The 19,610-nt window shown below is 37.0% G+C and overlaps 1 protein-coding gene across 1 annotated transcript; it reads left to right on the forward strand.

Annotated features, from left to right (window-relative positions):
• The first annotated feature begins 403 nt into the window (after positions 1-403).
• On the forward strand, positions 404-11,542 carry LOC133798314 (peroxisomal nicotinamide adenine dinucleotide carrier). Its single transcript, XM_062236551.1, has 11 exons — positions 404-776; positions 863-940; positions 1,129-1,203; positions 3,147-3,277; positions 3,398-3,452; positions 3,924-4,031; positions 4,576-4,644; positions 4,718-4,825; positions 4,913-4,981; positions 5,510-5,564; positions 11,108-11,542. Exons 1-11 carry the CDS (start codon positions 696-698, stop codon positions 11,302-11,304), a joined length of 1,026 nt encoding a protein of 341 aa, XP_062092535.1. The 5' UTR covers positions 404-695; the 3' UTR covers positions 11,305-11,542.
• Positions 11,543-19,610: the final 8,068 nt, after the last annotated feature.

Here is a 19,610-nt window from a genome sequence, read left to right on the forward strand (position 1 = left end):
ATTTAGTGTTATATGGTTTTTTGTATGGATTTTTCAATTCGCAGAAGGTGTAGATTTGATGGTGGTTTTGGATTAATCTTTTCTATTTGGGCTATTTTTATATTTTATAAAGATTAATTATTTGGCTTTAGTCTCTATTTATCTAAAAAAAAAATATTTGTACTGTAATAATTTAGAATCTTTGTTAGAGTATATAAAAATTTATTATCTAATTTTCTTATGACAATCTTAATTCACGTAAGTCTTTCAATTATTAAGGTTACTCATGAATGAATTAGTTGAGCATGTAATTGTATGGATAAATGATTTTTCATCATTTTTATAGGATGTATTACAAACTATTTATTTAAATAATGAAATGTTGATTGTGGAAAAAAAAAGTAACTTAGTCAAACGATGATGGTTTGGCGCAAGGGGACGATTTTGCTTTCTTGAACGGAACAACTAACGGGAGAGAGGGAAAGGGAAAATCATGAAAATTGGGAGACTCTGATAGGGAGTGCCATCAGCATCATCCCTCCTCATTAATTACTCCGCTACCGCCAAGGTCAGAGATAGTCTTCTCTCTCCCTTTCTAAACACCAAACTTTGAGATCTCTCAAAACTCTATTTTCTATTTCCTATTTCCCTGATTGTTTTTCTGCCCTTTCTCGAGAAAATAAACTTCAATTTCCTCCCCGAGCAACAAAAGAAAAATGTCAGACGCATTGATCAATGGGCTTGCCGGAGCTGGAGGTGGGATCATCGCTCAGCTGATCACATATCCTCTTCAAACCGTACGCTTTTCGACCTTTTTATTTAAATTTTCATTTCTCTTCGGTCCTCGGTTATAATTTTTTTTTGGTTGGATTGTGATCCTTAGGTGAATACTCGACAACAAACAGAGCGTGATCTAAAGAAAGAGAAGAGGAAGCTTGGAACTGTTGATCAAATGTGTCAGGTTTTTTTTTCCCGTTTTGACTTAAGTTTCTGGGAAAATGTTATGAAAGGGAAGGAGTCCGATTCATTTTCTTGGATTGTTTCGGTTATCAAACGTAGTCTTTGTTTTCCTTGTAAAAAGAAAAAAAAGCAGAGTTTTCGTTTATTTTATTTTAGTTTAATAATGAATGGTTTAATGGATGTTTGCAGGTCGTAAAAGAAGAAGGTTGGGGACGATTGTACGGAGGTTTGACGCCGTCGCTGGCAGGGACAGCTGCTTCTCAGGTAAGGAGTAGGGTTGGTTTCGTTTGAATAGTTGCTCCCTCACAGTAGTTTTACCATTTTAGTGCTTCGTTCTTAAGTTTTTATTTTTTAAAATTGATTACTTTGTTAAATTCAGTAGCTTCTAGGGGTAGAGCGATTTCAAGGTGGTCCTTCTGTCTTTGCTGAAGTTGTAGGTTACCCTATTTGGTATATGGGAATTGGAAAATTTGATGCCAAAGGCATGATATTTTTTTTTAGATTCACGTTTTAACACAAGACAAAATGCATACCGTCTAGGATAGTAGTTGGGGTTTTTGGCCAAAAATACATCAAACTTTCTTATTTTTGGACATAAAATAAACCAATTTTGTACAAATTCTGGAGGTTGTAATGACCCAGAGCGGTGATGGATAGGTTTAGTTGTTTTAATGATTTCCAATGCGAACGGCATGTGGTTCCATCATCCCATGACTATGAAATATGTGCCACTGTTGCAGTCACTTTCTGTGACATATTATCTGCAGCATATCAGATTCATTCGGTGTTTGTTTCATCTAAAACATTTATGTCCCTCCACTAAGAGGTTTGTCTACTTGAAGAGAAAAACCACAAGACTACAATTACAATGAAACTTAAAGTAGCTTCTTTTGCGGCAAAAATTGCACTTAATGACTTAAGTAGTTTTTTTTACTGCAAAAGTAAATAAATAGTATGCAATGTTGCACTTAAGTAGGGTTTTTTTATTGCAAAAGTTATATTTTACACTAATTTTGTTTCAATTTTAAATAATTAATAAAAATAAAATTAAAAATTGTAAGTTTGAAAAATTATTTGAAATCTATTTTTAAAAATAAATTAAAATTTCTAACATAAAAAATTATTAAATTTTACTCAAACTAAGTTTTAGAAAATTATAATTAAAATTAATTAATTTTCATATTAAAACTTTTAAATTATTTTTTATTTTTAAAACTCATTTCAAATAATTTTTAAATGTTAAAAAATATATATATTTAGTTTTTTATTAAATAATTCAAATTTTAATAAAATTGGTATAAAATGTGGCTTTTACAAGCAAAAGTAACTTAAGTGCAACTTTTCAAATTACTTATTGATTTTTGCCGCAAAAAAACTACTTAGTGACTTAAGTGTAACTTTTTAAACTATTTACTAATTTTTGCTGCAAATTTCCCTCTTCTCGAAGATATATATTGGAGTAATCAGCAGTGGATCTTTTTCACTGTTTTGGGATATTGTTCTATTATGGCTGTTGTTTGTTTAAATTCAGATAAAAATATCTTAATATTATTTGACAGATATTTGGATTGCATACAAGTTAGGGTGTAGTAACAAATAATGGAATTTGATTACGGCACATTTTGAAACATACAGAGGCTATTCATGGTCCGAACGGAACTGTCTTTATCTTTAGCAAACTAATTTATTTTCATCATGAATAAATAAAATAAAACACGAGCAGCTTCAAAATGGTTGTTGAGGATGTGTTGTTCCTAAAGAGCATCTCCATCTTATTGGACTTTCTTATATTATCCATGTCTTCTTCCCTTTATTGTTATGTTAGGGAAATGCTTTTTGCTTATTCATGTACAAGACTTAGCCATGCGCAAGAGGCCTATTACGTAAGGTGTTAGATCTGATTTGGTAGACTTGGATATTTTTAAAATAAGGAAGGAGAAAGTTCATAAATAGTCAGATTAAGGAGAAAATTTGCTATGAGTCTTAGGGATTTTAGTTTGGTTAATCACCAAGCAAGACAAAGCGGTCAGCTGTAATGTGATTAGATTTTATATGGATTTTACTTTCAAGATTAAATAACTCGATATGCCTATTTATGCTCCTCTTTTTTCTCAGTCAGCACTTCCTTTTTCTGCCTCTGTTATTAACTTTGTCTGAATTACATATTTCTAGTTCTGTGGTTTCTTATTTCAATTTTACTGGTACAGGGTGTTTACTATTATTTCTATCAAATATTCAGGAACAAGGCTGAAGCTGCTGCACTTGAACAGATGAAGTTAGGAATTGGTGATGGATCAGTTGGGATGCTTTCGTCACTTGTGGTGGCTGCTTTATCTGGGTAATTTTTGAGGGGGCCAGGAACAAGAAAACAGAAATTATACATAAAAACTTGACTACATATTTATTTATCTCATGCATGAGTATCTATGTGGAGTTTCCTTTTATTTACCTCTTTCAGGTGTGTGAATGTGCTGTTGACGAACCCTATATGGGTAATTGTTACCCGCATGCAGGTAACTAACCCTCAGTTTTCTGTTATCTCCCAAAAGTTTCATTTCAGTGCAGTTGATATTGATATTGATTCTTGTTGATGTTCATTAGATTCCCACCATGACTGACTAGGTTAGTGAAAAATGACTGTTGGAAAATTATATAGTATCACTGTAAAGTTTGCAATTGTAGCTCAGACAAAAACTTCCTTTTACTTGAGAAATGGCAAAGTATAGAATGAGTAAATTGTGAAAAGAGTCTACGGGCTTGCATTCTACAAGATTCCTCATTCTTGGATGCTATTATGGTGACTGCTGGTCTGGAACTTGGAACATTGTCGAGATTCTTGAATAATTCATTAGTTTGATTTATTACAATACCACCACATATTATTTATGTATATGTATTTTCCTGCTGTGCCAGTATCTATTTTTGCCTTTTTATTTTTTAGATTTCAACTTGGTCTTCTTGTTGAAAATATGTCTGACATGCAGACTCATACAAAAATCTCAAAGTCCTTATCTGAGACACGACCAATAACTTCAGATGAAGCAATTCTTACTGCAGCAACTGAGCCACCACCATTTGGGACTACCCACGCGGTTGGTGCAATAATAATCTTTTTTTTCTTTGATTATAATTGTTATTTTTATTTGTTAGTAAACGTAAAATGACATTTCTTGGGCTGCAGTTTTGTTTTGTTTTTTTTAATAATTAAAAAATATGTTGACATTGTTGCTTCCTCTGATGTTCACATTAAGGGCTGTTGATGGAATAGACTTGTTATCTGATGCAGATTGATTAGTTGTCTGTTTTTTTTTTTTTTGAATGCCAATGCCAGAGTTTTGAGGCAAACAGATCCTATTTGAATGTGATTTCACAATTGTTTAAGAGAGAGTAGAAATAGCTTATTGTTCTTTGGAGTAGTTAAAGCAGGGCATGTTATGAAAGAAAATTGAATCCCGTCACTAGTGGTTAGTTGCTGTATTTGATCTCATTTTATATTGAATACATGCATTGGTTGGAAACACAGTTTTGTCACAATTAATGTTCTGATGACTGAAGTTAGGTCTTAGTCGCAGTTGTCTGTTCGATTTAAAATTTTTTACTTCTTGTTTTTAATGACAAACTATATAAGATCTGCAGATTCAAGAAGTTTACGGTGAGGCTGGAGTTTTGGGTTTCTGGAGAGGTGTATTTCCAACATTAATTATGGTAGGTGAGGAACGACTCTTCTGTTGGTGAAGCCTAATGGGGTACAACTGATGTTTCTTAATCTTGATCGTAGGTTAGTAATCCTTCCATACAGTTCATGTTGTATGAAACCATGTTAAAGAAGCTTAGGAAAAGACGTGATTTGAGTAAGCAGGGTAACAACGGAATAACAGCTTTGGAGGTATGATTTGCCTTTAATACTAAAGCATTGCTTCTAAGCTTTTTTTACACAACTTTCAGTAATTAATAGATTTCCTGGTTTTGATAGGCTTTTCTTCTTGGTGCTGTGGCAAAACTAGGAGCTACTGTTGTCACATATCCTCTTCTAGTTGTCAAGGTAAATGTTGTGATGTTGTACGAATGAAGGCTTTTGAAGAAGCATTACAAACTTAATCTTGCATGCTTGATCTAAATTATCTTGTGAAGCATTCCTAAGAAATATAACTTAGACCGATGCGGATTTACTGAACTCTTAAATGAGCCAATTATGTGTGTTTTTTATAAGCATTAACTTGTGCTGTGAGCTTGTGACCTTAGAATTTTGCACAATTTATTGTTCGGCTTGCTGGAACAAAATGTTTTTTTTCCCTAAATACAAAGTAAATGTTACTGATATCCTGACTGGGATTTAGTGTATGGGTTGGGCATAGGAAAACCAGTAAGGAACGAGAGTGTGGAAGTTATATAATATTATATAAGTTGTGACGAATCAAATATTAACCATTGAAGCAGGGCTTCTAGTATTGCTGTTTTCCTTGAATTGGCTTAATTTCTCCGTTGATTTTTTGTATGACTAATTTCCTTCTACTTCAACTTGGTTGGATTTACTTTAACTTTTTTCAACTTCAATTTTTTTTTTGGGCAGGCGAGGCTTCAAGCTAAACAGGTTGCAACTGGTGACAGAAGGCATCATTATAAAGGTTCGAACAGTTGACAGTATTATACCTTATATCATATTTTCTATAAGTTTAAGCTTACGTTTATATCTCTCGCAGCTTGGTTTATTATATGCTGTTACACTGCTCATCGTTTGTCTGCTTTTTTAATATGAATATAATAGGACCTATCTACAATCTCTGTAGAACCCAGAAAACAGAATAGTAGAAACCAGAAAATAGAATAGCAAGCAATAAAACAGTAAACCAATAATGAATAATCTGAAGCTTTGTTGAATGAAAAATATGCTATGAGTCTCATACAAACAGAGAGGAAAATATCCCCATGATGCCTAGAATCATCTCAATTCTTGCATAACTAATTACTAGCTTCCTTTTCCCACTAATAGGCTACTCAGTACCCAATTTGCCCTTCTAACCAACTAACACAAAATGACCCAGTTACCCTTGACCCTTCTGACCCGACCCCCTCCTAGTATAGGTGAACCGGATACTAGGCTTATCAAGCCTAACATTACTCCCGCCCAAGTTGTGAACCTTGTCCTCAAGGTTGAATGCCGGAAACTGACGTCGTATAGCTTCAAATTTCTCCCACGTAGCTTCGAAATCTGGCAGATCCTTCCAGTGGATAAGCACTTCAACACATTGGTCTGGAGAGGCTGGGTTCTGTCGGATATTCAGCACTTCAGCAGGTTCTACAATAAGTTCCAGGTCTGAAGTTAAAGTGGATGGGAGCGTGGTGGAAGAATGAGCAGTCCCGACAGCAGCGCGGAGTTGCGAAACATGAAAAACCGGATGGATGGCTGACGAAGGAGGCAAGTCGAGGCGGTAAGCGACTTTTCCAATGCGTTTCAGAACTGCGAACGGGCCGTAATATCTTGCTGCCAGCTTCTCATTCTTTCTGGTAGCCAATGATTTCTGTCGGTAGGGCCGCAATTTCACAAATACTTTGTCTCCCACAGCGAACTCCACCATTCGCCGCGACCCGTCCGCTCTTTCTTTCATTTTCTGTTGTGCTCGCAGCAGGTGCATTTTCAAGTCATCCAAGAATGCATCGCGCTCTTCCAGTAACTGGTCAACAGCCATCACATGAGTGGTACCTGCTGCGTACCGAATCAACGGTGGGGGGTCACGCCCGTATAAGACCTTGAATGGAGTGCAACCCAAGGAGGAGTGAAAAGTGGTGTTGTACCAATACTCAGCCCACGCTAACCATTTAGCCCAAGCTTTTGGACGGTTCGAAGCGAAACAACGAAGATAGGTCTCTAGGCACCTATTCACAACCTCGGATTGGCCATCCGTTTGGGGGTGATAAGAAGTACTATGGCGAAGTTCCGTCCCTTGTAGTTTAAACAATTCTGACCAAAAATGGCTGAGAAAAATTCTGTCACGATCAGACACAATAGACAGCGGGATTCCATGCAACTTGACTACATGTGTAACAAACGCTTCAGCCACCATTTTAGCATTAAAGGGGTGCCGAAGGCCTATAAAGTGGCTGTATTTACTCAGCCTGTCCACCACCACGAATATAGTGTCTACACCTTCCGACTTAGGCAGCCCTTCTATAAAATCCATAGTCAACTCCTCCCAAACTTGTGCTGGCAGCGATAAAGGCTGCAATAAACCCCCTGGTGACATGGCTAAATATTTGTTTCGCTGGCAAATCTCACAAGAACGCACGAACTCCAAGATCCTAGCCTTCATTCCTACCCAATAAACATCTCCTTTTAGTCGTTGGTAAGTTCGCAGCTCCCCCGAATGGCCCCCTATGGGCGAACTGTGATACTCACGCAAAAAATGGGGTAACAAAGCTGAAGTGCTGGACAAAACTAAGCGGCCCTTGTACAGTATCCGTTGCTGGGATATTGAAAACCCAGCAATGACTTTTCCTTGCTCCAAATCTGCCTTAACCCGAGACAAAAAAGGGTCCGCTGCCACCTCACGATCAACTAGCTCCCAATCCAGCCATGTAGTAGATGTCAGTAAAGAACATTCCACATGACCGACCCGAGACAAAGCATCAGCCGCCCTATTTGTTTCCCCTGAGCGATATTGAATATCAAAATCAAATCCCAACAATTTGACTAACCACTTCTGATGTTCCGGAGTAACCAGCCGCTGTTCTAACAGAAATTTGAGACTTTTCTGGTCTGTTCGCACAATAAATCGTCGTCCTAGGAGGTAAGGTCGCCATTTGAGTACCGCTAGAACAATAGCCATGAGTTCTTTTTCATATATGGATTTCAGCCTCGCTTTGGGCTTCAATACCTGACTGAAATACGCTAGTGGCCGTCCCTCCTGCATCAAAACAGCTCCTACGCCAAACCCCGAAGCATCAGTTTCAACCACAAACGGCTTGGTAAAATCTGGAAGTGCTAAGACAGGTACTGTGGTCAGCGCTTTCTTCAGTGCTTCAAATGCAGCAGAAGCTTCTTCGGTCCAGCCATATTGGTCTTTTTTGAGTTGGTCAGTAAGAGGTCTAGCAATGGCCCCATAGTTCTTGACAAACTTCCTATAATACCCTGTGAGCCCAAGGAATCCCCGCAGCTCTTTAATTGTTTTGGGCAGCGGCCAATCCAGCATAGATTGGATCTTAGAAGGGTCCACCGCCACCCCCTTGCCTGAAATAATGTGACCCAAATACTCAACTTGCCGCTGTCCAAAACAGCACTTCTTGAAATTAGCAAAAAACTGGTGGTGAGACAATGTTTGCAACACGATTTCAAGATCTTTGACATGAGTTTCCTCATCCGGGCTATAGACGAGGATGTCGTCGAAAAAGACCAATACTCTTTTTCGAAGATGGGGCTGGAAAATGTCGTTCATCTGAGATTGAAAGGAGGCGGGGGCGTTGGTCAGTCCAAATGGCATCACTACAAACTCATAGTGGCCTTCATGAGTCCTAAAGGCCGTTTTATGGATATCTTCCGGCCGCACCCGAATTTGATGGTACCCCGAGCGCAAGTCAAGCTTCGAAAATACATGAGCCCCATGCAACTCGTCTATCAACTCATCAATAACTGGAATGGGGAATTTATCGGGTACCGTGGCTCTATTAAGGGCCCTATAATCCACACAAAACCTCCATCCGCCATCCTTTTTTCGAACCAAAAGAATAGGGCTCGAGTAGGGACTGTTACTTGGCTGGATCACCCCTGATTTCAGCATCTCTTGAACAATTTTCTCGACCTCATCCTTGATGCCATGTGGGTACCGATAGGGGCGAATACTCACTGGAGTGGTGCCGGGCTGAAGGACAATGGCGTGATCATGTCGTCTCGGCGGCGGTAGCGAAGTTGGTGTGTCAAAAACATGTTTGTACCGCTGTAAAAGTTGCTGTATCTCATCCGAATATGCTGCCAAGCCCGGAATAACTGAAGCGCAACCCAACTCGACCCAAACACCTTGCCGCTCATGTTGGAGCAGCCGTACCATTTGTTTCAACGAAATGCAAGTCTTGTGAAGCAGAGGGTCTCCATGTAAAACCACGGGCTGATCCTGGATTTGAAGTTTCATCGTATGGTTCCTCCAATGGTGAGTGGTTTCCCCTAAAGTTTGCAGCCATTGGACGCCCAAGATAACATCAGTACTGCCTAGTTGCAACGGTAGGAAATCTTCGATTATTTCCAGTCCTTGCAAATGTAACGGCACCGAGCGACATATGCCTTCCCCCTTCACTGCTTGACCACTGCCCAGTTGCACTCCATAAGCATCAGTCGTGGATAATGGCAATGCCAATTTCTGGGCTAATTCCGTGGTGATGAAATTGTGTGTCGCCCCGCTATCCACCAAAACCACCACTTCGTGGCCCAAGATAGAACCCAAAATCTTCATAGTTTTGGGGGACGTCAACCCGACCACTGCATTGAGAGAAACTTCCACCATGTGCGCCTCAGCCGCCTCCGTAGCTGCTGCAATGCCCAGAACCTCCCCAATCGGATCAGTGGCCGGTGCATCCACGGCCTCATCTTGAATAATCACCACCTGAACCTCCGCCTGCGAGCATTCGTGCCCTCGAGTCCAACGCCCGTCACATTTAAAGCAAACTCCCTTGCGTTTCTTCTCCTGGAGTTCGGTTTCAGACAGGCGGCGATACGCCGTGGACGTCGCCGGAGCCGCCGCTGGTTTAGGGCTAGTAAGAGTCGGGCTAGAAGAGGAAGAAGATGATGGAGAGATGACAAAAGTGCCCTTACTGTGTTCAGGTAGGGAGAGGCTGGTCAAAGGTGGTCGTGGATGTGCCCTAATGGGCCCACTAGGCCCAGTCCGAAAGCTTTTAGTGAAAGCTTGATTGGCTTCAATTTGCTCAGCCAATTCCATCATGTGTAACAGCCCATTGGGCTCCAAAATTCTCAAAGGGGCCTGGATCTCTACTTTAAGGCCCTTCAAAAAAGCAGCCTGCAATGCAGCCTCCCCCATTGTCTCTACCGAAGCAGCAAGAGCTTCAAATCGTCGACGATATTCTTGAACCGAAGTGACCTGTTGGAGGACAAAGAACCGATCATAAACGGACCCCTCATGGGTGGGACGAAATCGCCGGAGGAGTAGAAGTTTCAACTCCTCCCACGTAGGAATGGGTCGCCGCTGATTTTCCCAGCGAAACCAAGACAGAGCCGCTCCTTCAAGGCACAAGACCGCCGCTTCCAGTTGCTCGGCCGGAGACAATCGCTGTAAATTAAAGTAGCGCTCCGCACGATAAGTCCAATCATCTGGGTCATCTCCCGTATAAACTGGCAATTCGATCTTCCGAGCCCGAAATTCAGATCGTCTATCCCCACCATCCACCACACGGCCGGAGGAAGCGCCCCCGCCAGTCGCCACAGACCCCTCGCCGGAAAGACGACGCCCCGAACCAGGAATACCGTGAGACCCTTCGCGAAGAGAAGCAAGCTCATCTGCCACCCTGCCTTGGGCAGTAACCAAACGATCCAACACGTCCTTCAGAGAGCCCAGCTCCAACGCATGATCCTTAAGCAGCAATCCATGATCGTTGAGCTGGTTTTGGACACTGGATAAGGCCGATTCAACACCCACAACACGAGTCTCCATTCTCGTCGATACCGGCATACACCGAACGCCGGTCCTGGCTGCTGATACCAATTAATAGGACCTATCTACAATCTCTGTAGAACCCAGAAAACAGAATAGTAGAAACCAGAAAATAGAATAGCAAGCAATAAAACAGTAAACCAATAATGAATAATCTGAAGCTTTGTTGAATGAAAAATATGCTATAAGTCTCATACAAACAGAGAGGAAAATATCCCCATGATGCCTAGAATCATCTCAATTCTTGCATAACTAATTACTAGCTTCCTTTTCCCACTAATAGGCTACTCAGTACCCAATTTGCCCTTCTAACCAACTAACACAAAATGACCCAGTTACCCTTGACCCTTCTGACCCGACCCCCTCCTAGTATAGGTGAACCGGATACTAGGCTTATCAAGCCTAACAGAATATGTGCTATTTAACAATAATATTACCCAATCTACTTAAAACGTTTAAAGCATCTTTTTCAAATCAACTTCCCCCATTTGGTAATTTTTGTCATTTATACATTTCAGGCACATTGGATGCTATTTTGAAGATGATCCGATATGAAGGCTTCTACGGGTTTTACAAAGGGATGAGCACAAAAATTGTGCAAAGTGTACTTGCAGCTGCTGTTCTGTTTATGGTTAAGGAAGAACTTGTTAAGGGAGCTCGGTTCTTGCTTACCAGTAAGGCCACTAAAAAATTGAAGTCAAAGGCTTCATTGTAGACTTAGCAAGGCGTCTATGATCAAACTTATACTTACAATTTTTTTTCCCTCTTTGACAACTCTTGCGTTGAGAAATAAATAGGTTGCTAGAGGGCTGAATGAAGTAATTGTATACCAAATGTTATATGTTATCGTATATGACCCTAAATGATTTGTATACCAATGTTTTGTTTGGTAGGTCTTATTCGGTTCAAGCCTAATTATATAGTGACAGTGATTGTTAGCACTGATTTCTTTACCCTTTGTTTAAAAAGAAATCTACATAATTTCATTTTTTCTGTTTGGTATCAAACAAAAAATTTAGAATTCATTTCTTAGAAAAATTAAAACTTAAATGTAGTATAAAACTTTGAATAAATATATATCCTAAATAAGAAAATATCAACAAAAAATAAACTTCATCAAATTTTAAGAAAATATTTTCTTTTATTTTTTATCATAAAATTTTCAATGGTAAAATTTATGATCCAACCAAACATAGGTTCCTTTGGTGTCAAGAATTGGATGAAATTATTTTAATACTAATTTATGATTGGTATAATCTTGAATTGAATAAATCATAAATTAATTTATAATATAAAATTATTTATATGTTAATATTTTAAAAAAATTTATTTAATTTAAAAATAAGAAATATGGGATCTACTAATATTGGAATGTGTAATTAAAATTAGGAAAATTCTTTAGCCAGTGTACTCGTTTGTGTTTTTGGTATATGGATTGTTAAAATTCATATTTTTTTTTATATGATTGTATATTGTAGTTCCAGTATGTATCCCACCAATTTTAAAGAAATTCTTAATAATTTAAGCTGCCGAAAATATGGTTTCAGATAGTCCTATTGCATGTGTGTTTATTATTATAATTTTTTTTTATATTGGTGGCATAAATAACTAAGTTCATGTTTTAGTTGCACTTATGTACCTAATTTATTTTTTGACGGCATAAATACCTAATATATATATTTTTTGTTGTAACATTTACTTTTTTCCCGTTAATAGGCAAATATCAAACTTTATAATTAGGGATATTAGCAGCATAAATACATAAGTTTATGCAATTGTTGCACTTAAATATATAACTTTTTTGAATAAAAAATACATAACTTTTAATCTATGTAATAAATAATAAAAATCTTTTTATTATTTCTGCTACAAATATTAAACGTTAGGCATTTAAGTACAACAGTTGTATAAACTTATGTGTTTATGCCATCAATATCCATATTTAAAAAGTTTGGTATTTTCCACTTAACGAGAAAAAGTAACGGGTGCAACAAAAAATAAACTTTAGGTATTTATGCCGTCAAAAAAATAAGTTTGGTATTTAAGTGCAACTGAAGCATGAACTTAGATATTTATGCTGTTAATATTCTTTTTTTTTATATGTGCGTACAACAGAATGTTTAAACTTTGATTTCGACACCATAAATTATTCAAAATTTCTCGAAAACTAGTGGGATGATTATTGTAACTATAATGTACACCGTCATATATATATATATATAAAAAAAAAATTGTATTATAACTATTTATGTGCCAAAAATACAAGGGCACCAATATTCCCATTTAAGGGGACTACTTGAGAATTACCCTTAAAATTAAAGTAAGATGTACAAGTATTGGAACTAGTAGTGGGATAAATAATCTATGTTTTTTGTTGGATAAATAATATTATAGTTTTTGTTAGGATAAATAATCTAACACAAATAAGACTTTGTTGGGAGTTTGGATTGTTTATCTTGTTTCTAAGTTGGCAACAAATATGTGACAAGTAAAACGAAAATGATGCTTTGGTTTCTTGTATTTTAGATGAATATTAAATTTTATCATCTGTTTTTTAAAATTTACCAAATTTAACCTTCTACTTTATTTTAGTCCAAAAAAAAAAAAAATCAATAAAAAATCTTTACCCTTGTTTAATAAAAATTAATAAAATTGAGTTGTTTTTAAAAATCTTATATGGCACTTTTTTATAAAAAAAATTCAGTAATTTACTTTTAGTTTCAAAAAATAAATATAATAAATTAATTAAATCATATTAATCATAATAAAACAAAGTAAAAGGTCTTGTTTTTTTATATATAAAATATTTTTATTTGTTTTATTATAATTAATAAAATTCTAGTTATTTTTTTAAGAAAGACAAAAAATTCTAGTTATTTTTAACCTAATATTTTATTTTTATTTTTTTAAGGAACATTACTTTTTAAAAAGGAAAATATCATATGAATCTTTTTATTTTATTTTTTTATTAATATATTTTTTAATTAAAAAATAAAAACTATAAATTTATTAAATTATATTAATGTTAATAAAACCATAAAATATCTTATTTAAAAAAACAACTGACCAAAAACAACTCACCGATAATTTTGATATATTTTATAAAACTAGGTAGAAGTAACGTGCAATGCACGTTTGCTTAGTTTTAAAGTTGTAAACATTGTCTATAAATTTAATATATATAATAGAATGAATTATAGTTTATACATAAATATTTATATCAATAATCTCTACATATATGACATTTAAACACAACGTTGACATAGATATAGATTTACATGACTACATTGTTAGAATTTTATATGGACTAATATAATTACAAACATAATTCCATTATCACAATCATTTTCTAGAGTGCCTACGAATAGTTAAAGACCATAATGGGATGGTTAATATTAATCTAATTGCATTTGAGGCACATGGTAGCACCCTAAAGACTATAGGTTGGCCCATTAAACCATAGTGCATCATATCTAATAATATAAGCCCAATAGGCCCAATATACCCCTTAGGGTAAGAAGGCATACGAGACATATATATAGAACATATATGTTGTTGGGTGAAAATAAGCATGTGGTATTGTGGTAAGGGTTTGCTATCCATTAGGTCCCTCTTGCATTTTTGCACTTGTTTTTGTAGGTAAATTAAAGATTGCTAAGGGAGGAAATGGCTCAAGAAGGGATTGGCAATGTAGGAGGTATGCTATCTAGATTCTAAATCAATGCTCTAAATAAAATGTGTTCTTGGATTGTTGCATGAGCATATAATGTTGTTTTGAATCTGATTTATGGATTTAATGCTCATAATATTGTTTACAATTTATCAATTGGTATCAGAGCCAGGTTATTTGAGTTTTAGGGCTTGATTTTAGACAAAAAAACCCATTCTTTCAAAATCTGATTTTTTCACAAAATTTTCGAAATCATGATATATTAATGAGGGAAATCGGGTTTGATAATGTATGTTGGGTTTTAACAATGTTTTTTGACAAAAAATTCGTGTGTATTGTTATGAAACCGAGCTTTTCATAGAGCTCAAAAATGGTGGAAACCCATTTCCGGATTTCATATTGTTTTGACATTTTGGTTGGGAGATGGGGAGAATGGAGATGCTAGGGCCATCGGCGATGGAGAGGGGAAGAAAACCCACGTTACAGTGGCCAAAATGGTGGCCGGAGAAGGTAGTTCCAGTCGGGTCAGACCCGCGGGCCGAACCGGGTCGAATGTGACCCGGATGCCCAATTTTCAGAGGTCAGGGACGACGAAAAACGACACGTCGTTTTGCCTCTGCCAGGAAAAAATGACATGTCATTTAAGTGAAAAAGAATGTGTCGTTTTGGCTATAAAACGACATGTAGTTTGGATATAAAACGACATGTCGTTTTTCCAAAAACTACATGTCGTATGGGCTTATTAAAAAAAAAAAACATACCTATTTTTTGGCACGTGGGGGCGCATGGGAGGTCCATTTTGGGCAATTTTTCACCATTTCACTCAACTTTTAATACCCTATTTTATATATTTTTATGCACAAGATTAATCCATGAATTTTATTCATAATTGTATTTGTATTTAATCTTTTGTGGCATGAATCTTATTATATATTGTCAACAATTATTGTTTATTTTCTTTCCTGTCGTAAGAATAAGCATGTGAATTGTTTAGTAAAGAGGAACATTTAAATAATTATTTATTTAAATTTTGTGTTTTTTCCTCCAAAATTACATTAAGATCTATATAAGTAATTAATTATCCTATCGATAATAATTGCTTGGTAAGGATGCTTAATATGGTGAAGAAAATTTATTAAACATTATGAATCACAATTTATCTATCCTTTCGATAGTAAATTAATGTATTTTATTATAATGTTTAATAGATTGTTCTTACCTGTGTATGAGTTCTATTTTGTGTGTTTGTCTAAGAACTTTAGCATACATAATGATCATTTGTTATTTTGCGATCATATATTGATGAGAAAAGAGCACAAATGACATGGTTTATCATAACATGTATTTAATAGTTATTGCTCTTGTTTCTCATTCAGCTGTAAGCATTCCGAGATTCTCTGCCGTCTTGACGCTGAATGCAATCAACCACAAGCAGTGGATTGAAAATATCACGATGAACTTGACCTTCATGAAAATGGACTTGGCCTTGAGAATTGATGAACCATCTAAGCCTGTTGATGATGCTACTGAGAAGGATAAGAAATTTTACGAGGACTGGGAACACTCCAATCGTTGTTGCTTGATGCTTATGAGATATCACATGGACGAATCCATTCGTGATAGTATTCCCAAGTCTGAAAATGCAAAGGATTTTCTTACTGCCATTAAGGAAAAGTATAAGAAATTCTCAAAGAATGAGAAGAATGAACACTTGAACATGCTACATCACACTATTTATAATGGTTCAGGTGACATTAGGGCTCACATTGACAAGCTCATGGGCCACTATCATAAACTTAAGGCCATGGATATGGACCTTGCTGAGGATTACATGGTGTGGTTGGTGATGGAGAAAATTCCATCTCAGTTTGATTCAATCAGATCAAGCTACAATGCTCAGAAGGAGCAATGGACTGTTTGGAAGATGTCTGCTATTCTTGCCAAGGAAGAGGAGGACATGAGAAAGGGAAGGATAAGAAGTATCTCCATGGTGACAAATCCCAATAATTCTCACAAGAGAAAGTTCACTCCTAGTAACTCTAGTGACCAAAAGCATCATAAGAAGAAAACAGTTAGTTCTAAAGGGAGTGGACAGTCAGTCTCATCTTCTACTGGTCATAAGAATGAGTTTTTCAAGGGAAAATGCAACTTTTGTCAAAACTTTGGGCACAAGAAAGCTGATTTTCGAAAGCTCAAAGCTCACGTAGAAAAGAAAGGTAATTATCATGTGATGGTTTGTTTAGAGTCTAATATTATTGATGTGCCCTCAAATTCTTGGTGGTTAGATACTGGAGCCTCAATTCATGTTACAAATTCCTTGCAGGCAGTGACAAGTCGAAGAAGACCGAGTAGTTTGGAGCAGCATGTGTACATGGGAGACGATACAAAAGTCAAAGTTGAATTTTTGGGGACAGTCAGATTACAATTGAATACAGGACACTTCTTGGAATTACAGGATGTTGCTTACATACCCTGTATTAGGAGGAATTTGATTTCTGTATCTATTCTGGATAGACTGGGTTATAGTCTTCATTTTGGAACTGGAAAACTTAATTTCTATCGTGACTCTCTTTTGGTTGGCAATGGAATTTTATGTGGAAACTTATATAAACTTGTTTTGCATGATGTTACTCCTATTGTTTCTACTTCTCTTAATACTGTCGTTGGTTCTAAACGTGCAAGGTTAGATTTAAAATCTTCTATGTTGTGGCACAAACGTTTAGGCCACATCTCTAAAGATAGAATGCAAAGGTTGGTGAAAGATGGGGTTCTTCAAGATCTAGATTTTTCAGATTTTACTGCCTGTGTTGATTGTATTAAAGGAAAGTTAACGACCAAGGTTAGAAAAAGTAAAACAGATAGGTGCACACGATTGTTGGAGTTGATCCATACTGATATTTGTGGGCCTTTTGTTCCGCCTGCTATGAGTGGTTATAAATACTTTATCACCTTCATTGATGACTTTTCCCGGTATGGCCATGTTGAGCTCATTCGTGAAAAATCTGAATCTTTAGATGCGTTTAAGATTTTTAAGACGAAAGTTGAGCTTCAAATGGGGAAGAAGATCAAGGCAGTTAATTCTGAAAGAGGTGGAGAGTATTATGGACGTTATGATGAAAGTGGAAGGAACCCCGGGCCTTTCGCTAGGTACTTACAGGAATGTGGCATTGATGCAAGATATACAATGCCAGGAACACCCCAACAGAATGGAATTGCTGAAAGGAGAAATCGCACTCTTCTTGACATGGTGCGATGTATGTTGATTCATTCTAGTTTTCCAGAGTTTTTATGGGGTGAGGCATTAAAGACTGCAGCTTATATCTTGAATCAAGTGCCCAACAAGTCTGTCCCAAAGACGCCTTATGAGCTATGGTCAAGTAGGAAACCAAGCTTGCGTCATTTTCATGTTTGGGGTTGCAAAGCAGAAGTGAGGCCCTATAATCCACAGTCTAAGAAACTTGATCTGAAGACCATTAGTGGCTATTTTGTGGGCTACACCATTGGATCAAGGGGTTCCAGATTTTATTGCCCATCTCACACCACTAGGGTTATAGAATCAGATAGGGCTGTCTATTTTGAGGATGAATTTGGTTCAAGTCAAGGGTCAAAAGAAATTGTTTTCAGGGAAGAACACATTTTTGTCCCTGTACCTGTCGCTTTCGCTCCTATTGATGACCCTGTGATTGAACAGATTCCGGAAGAAACTCATGATGAACCTCAAAATCAAGAACAAGGTGAAAATCTTGATATTGGGGATGATGAAGCTATGGTGAGAAGATCATAGAGAACCCGCAGGTCTGCTATTCCTAATGACTACCTTGTCTATTTGATGTGGGAGACACTTTTGAGCCAGTTACCTATCAAGAAGCTATGAATAGTCCTCAATCTGTATTGTGGATGGATGCAATGAAAGATGAGTTAAATTCTATGTCACAAAATGAAGTTTGGGAGTTGGTTGAATTACCCAAAGGTTGCAGACCCATTGGATGCAAATGGGTGTAAAAGATCAAACGTGACTCGAATGGGCAAGTGGAAAGGTATAAGGCTAGGCTTGTGGCTAAAGGCTATAGCCAGAGAGAAGGTATTGATTTCAAAGAAACCTTTTCACCTGTTTCCACCAAAGATTCGTTGCGAATCATTATGGCTATAGTTGCTCATTTTGATCTAGAACTCAATCAAATGGATGTGAGGGCTGCCTTCTTGAATGGAGATTTATTTGAAGATGTTTACATGACTCAACCTATTGGTTTTGAGAAGTCTAGCAAAGAACACATGGTTTGCAAGCTCAAAAAGTCTATCTATGGGCTTAAACAAGCATCAAGGCAGTGGTATCTCAAGTTCGATATGATTGTCACTGCAAATGGCTTCAAGGAGAATGTAGTAGATCAATGTATATACATGAAGGTCAGTGGGAGCAGCTTTATTTTTCTAGTATTGTATGTTGACGACATCCTGCTTGCATCTAATAATTCTGATCTGTTGTCTGAGACAAAACAACTTTTGTTTAGCCATTTTGATATGAAGGATCTTGGTGAGACTTCCTATGTGCTTGGGATTCAGATTCTTTGGGATAGGGCTAATGGTATTCTTCGTTTGTCTCAGAAGACTTACATTAATTGGATCTTGAAAAGATTCAATATGCATGCATGTTCTCCAGGAAAGGCACCTGTTATACCCAGATTTCGAGCTATGTTAAATATGACCTCGAAAGTTGGATTCGCAGCAAGTGGACTCATAAGGTTTAAAGTATGCTCCAGGATTGAATATCGAGCCTTCAAGGCTCGATACGACCTCGAACGTGGCGACCTCGAAATATTCATGATCTCGGAAGGTAGCCTCCGAGATCGATTCATCATCGGGGATGATATCGGATCAACGGTTCCAAGCCTGACGCGCGTACGACCTCGAAGCCAAGTGACCTCGGGAGATGTCATTAGCTCGGAAGCTGACGAGAAACCTGGGAAGCTAAAAGCCTTGGAGATATATGATAAAAACCTTGAATATCTATAAGTGTTGTCCATACGAGATGTAATCCTCATTTATTGCTGTAAATCCTCTAGAATCGTGGGATATTATTTGGTCAGTTATACATCCCCTGGTCTTCAGGGGACGTTTCCTTTTATATCTGATTATAGGCATTTAAGGCCATTTATTTTATTTACACAAAAAGAGTAACTACCCAAAATATGTGGGATAGTATTCTGCATTCTTCTCTATAAATAGAGAGGTTATGCACCATTGTAATGACCCGAAATTCTGAACCTTGAGAGAAAACTCTGAAGAATTCATTCTTAAGAATTTTCAGAGATAATCTTGAGTATTAATAACAGAGACTCGTGGACTAGGCAGAT

This window comes from Humulus lupulus, chromosome 8, assembly GCF_963169125.1.
Source record: "Humulus lupulus chromosome 8, drHumLupu1.1, whole genome shotgun sequence".
Classification (NCBI taxonomy): domain Eukaryota; kingdom Viridiplantae; phylum Streptophyta; class Magnoliopsida; order Rosales; family Cannabaceae; genus Humulus; species Humulus lupulus.

Bases quoted from the DNA above. Each gene is read 5' to 3' on its own strand.
- LOC133798314 (XM_062236551.1), top strand. From the start codon at position 696: ATGTCAGACGCATTGATCAATGGGCTTGCCGGAGCTGGAGGTGGGATC. The intron at 1,204-3,146 runs GTAAGGAGTAGG...TTACTGGTACAG, and splicing joins CAGGGACAGCTGCTTCTCAG to GGTGTTTACTATTATTTCTA. The intron at 3,278-3,397 runs GTAATTTTTGAG...TACCTCTTTCAG, and splicing joins GTGGTGGCTGCTTTATCTGG to GTGTGTGAATGTGCTGTTGA.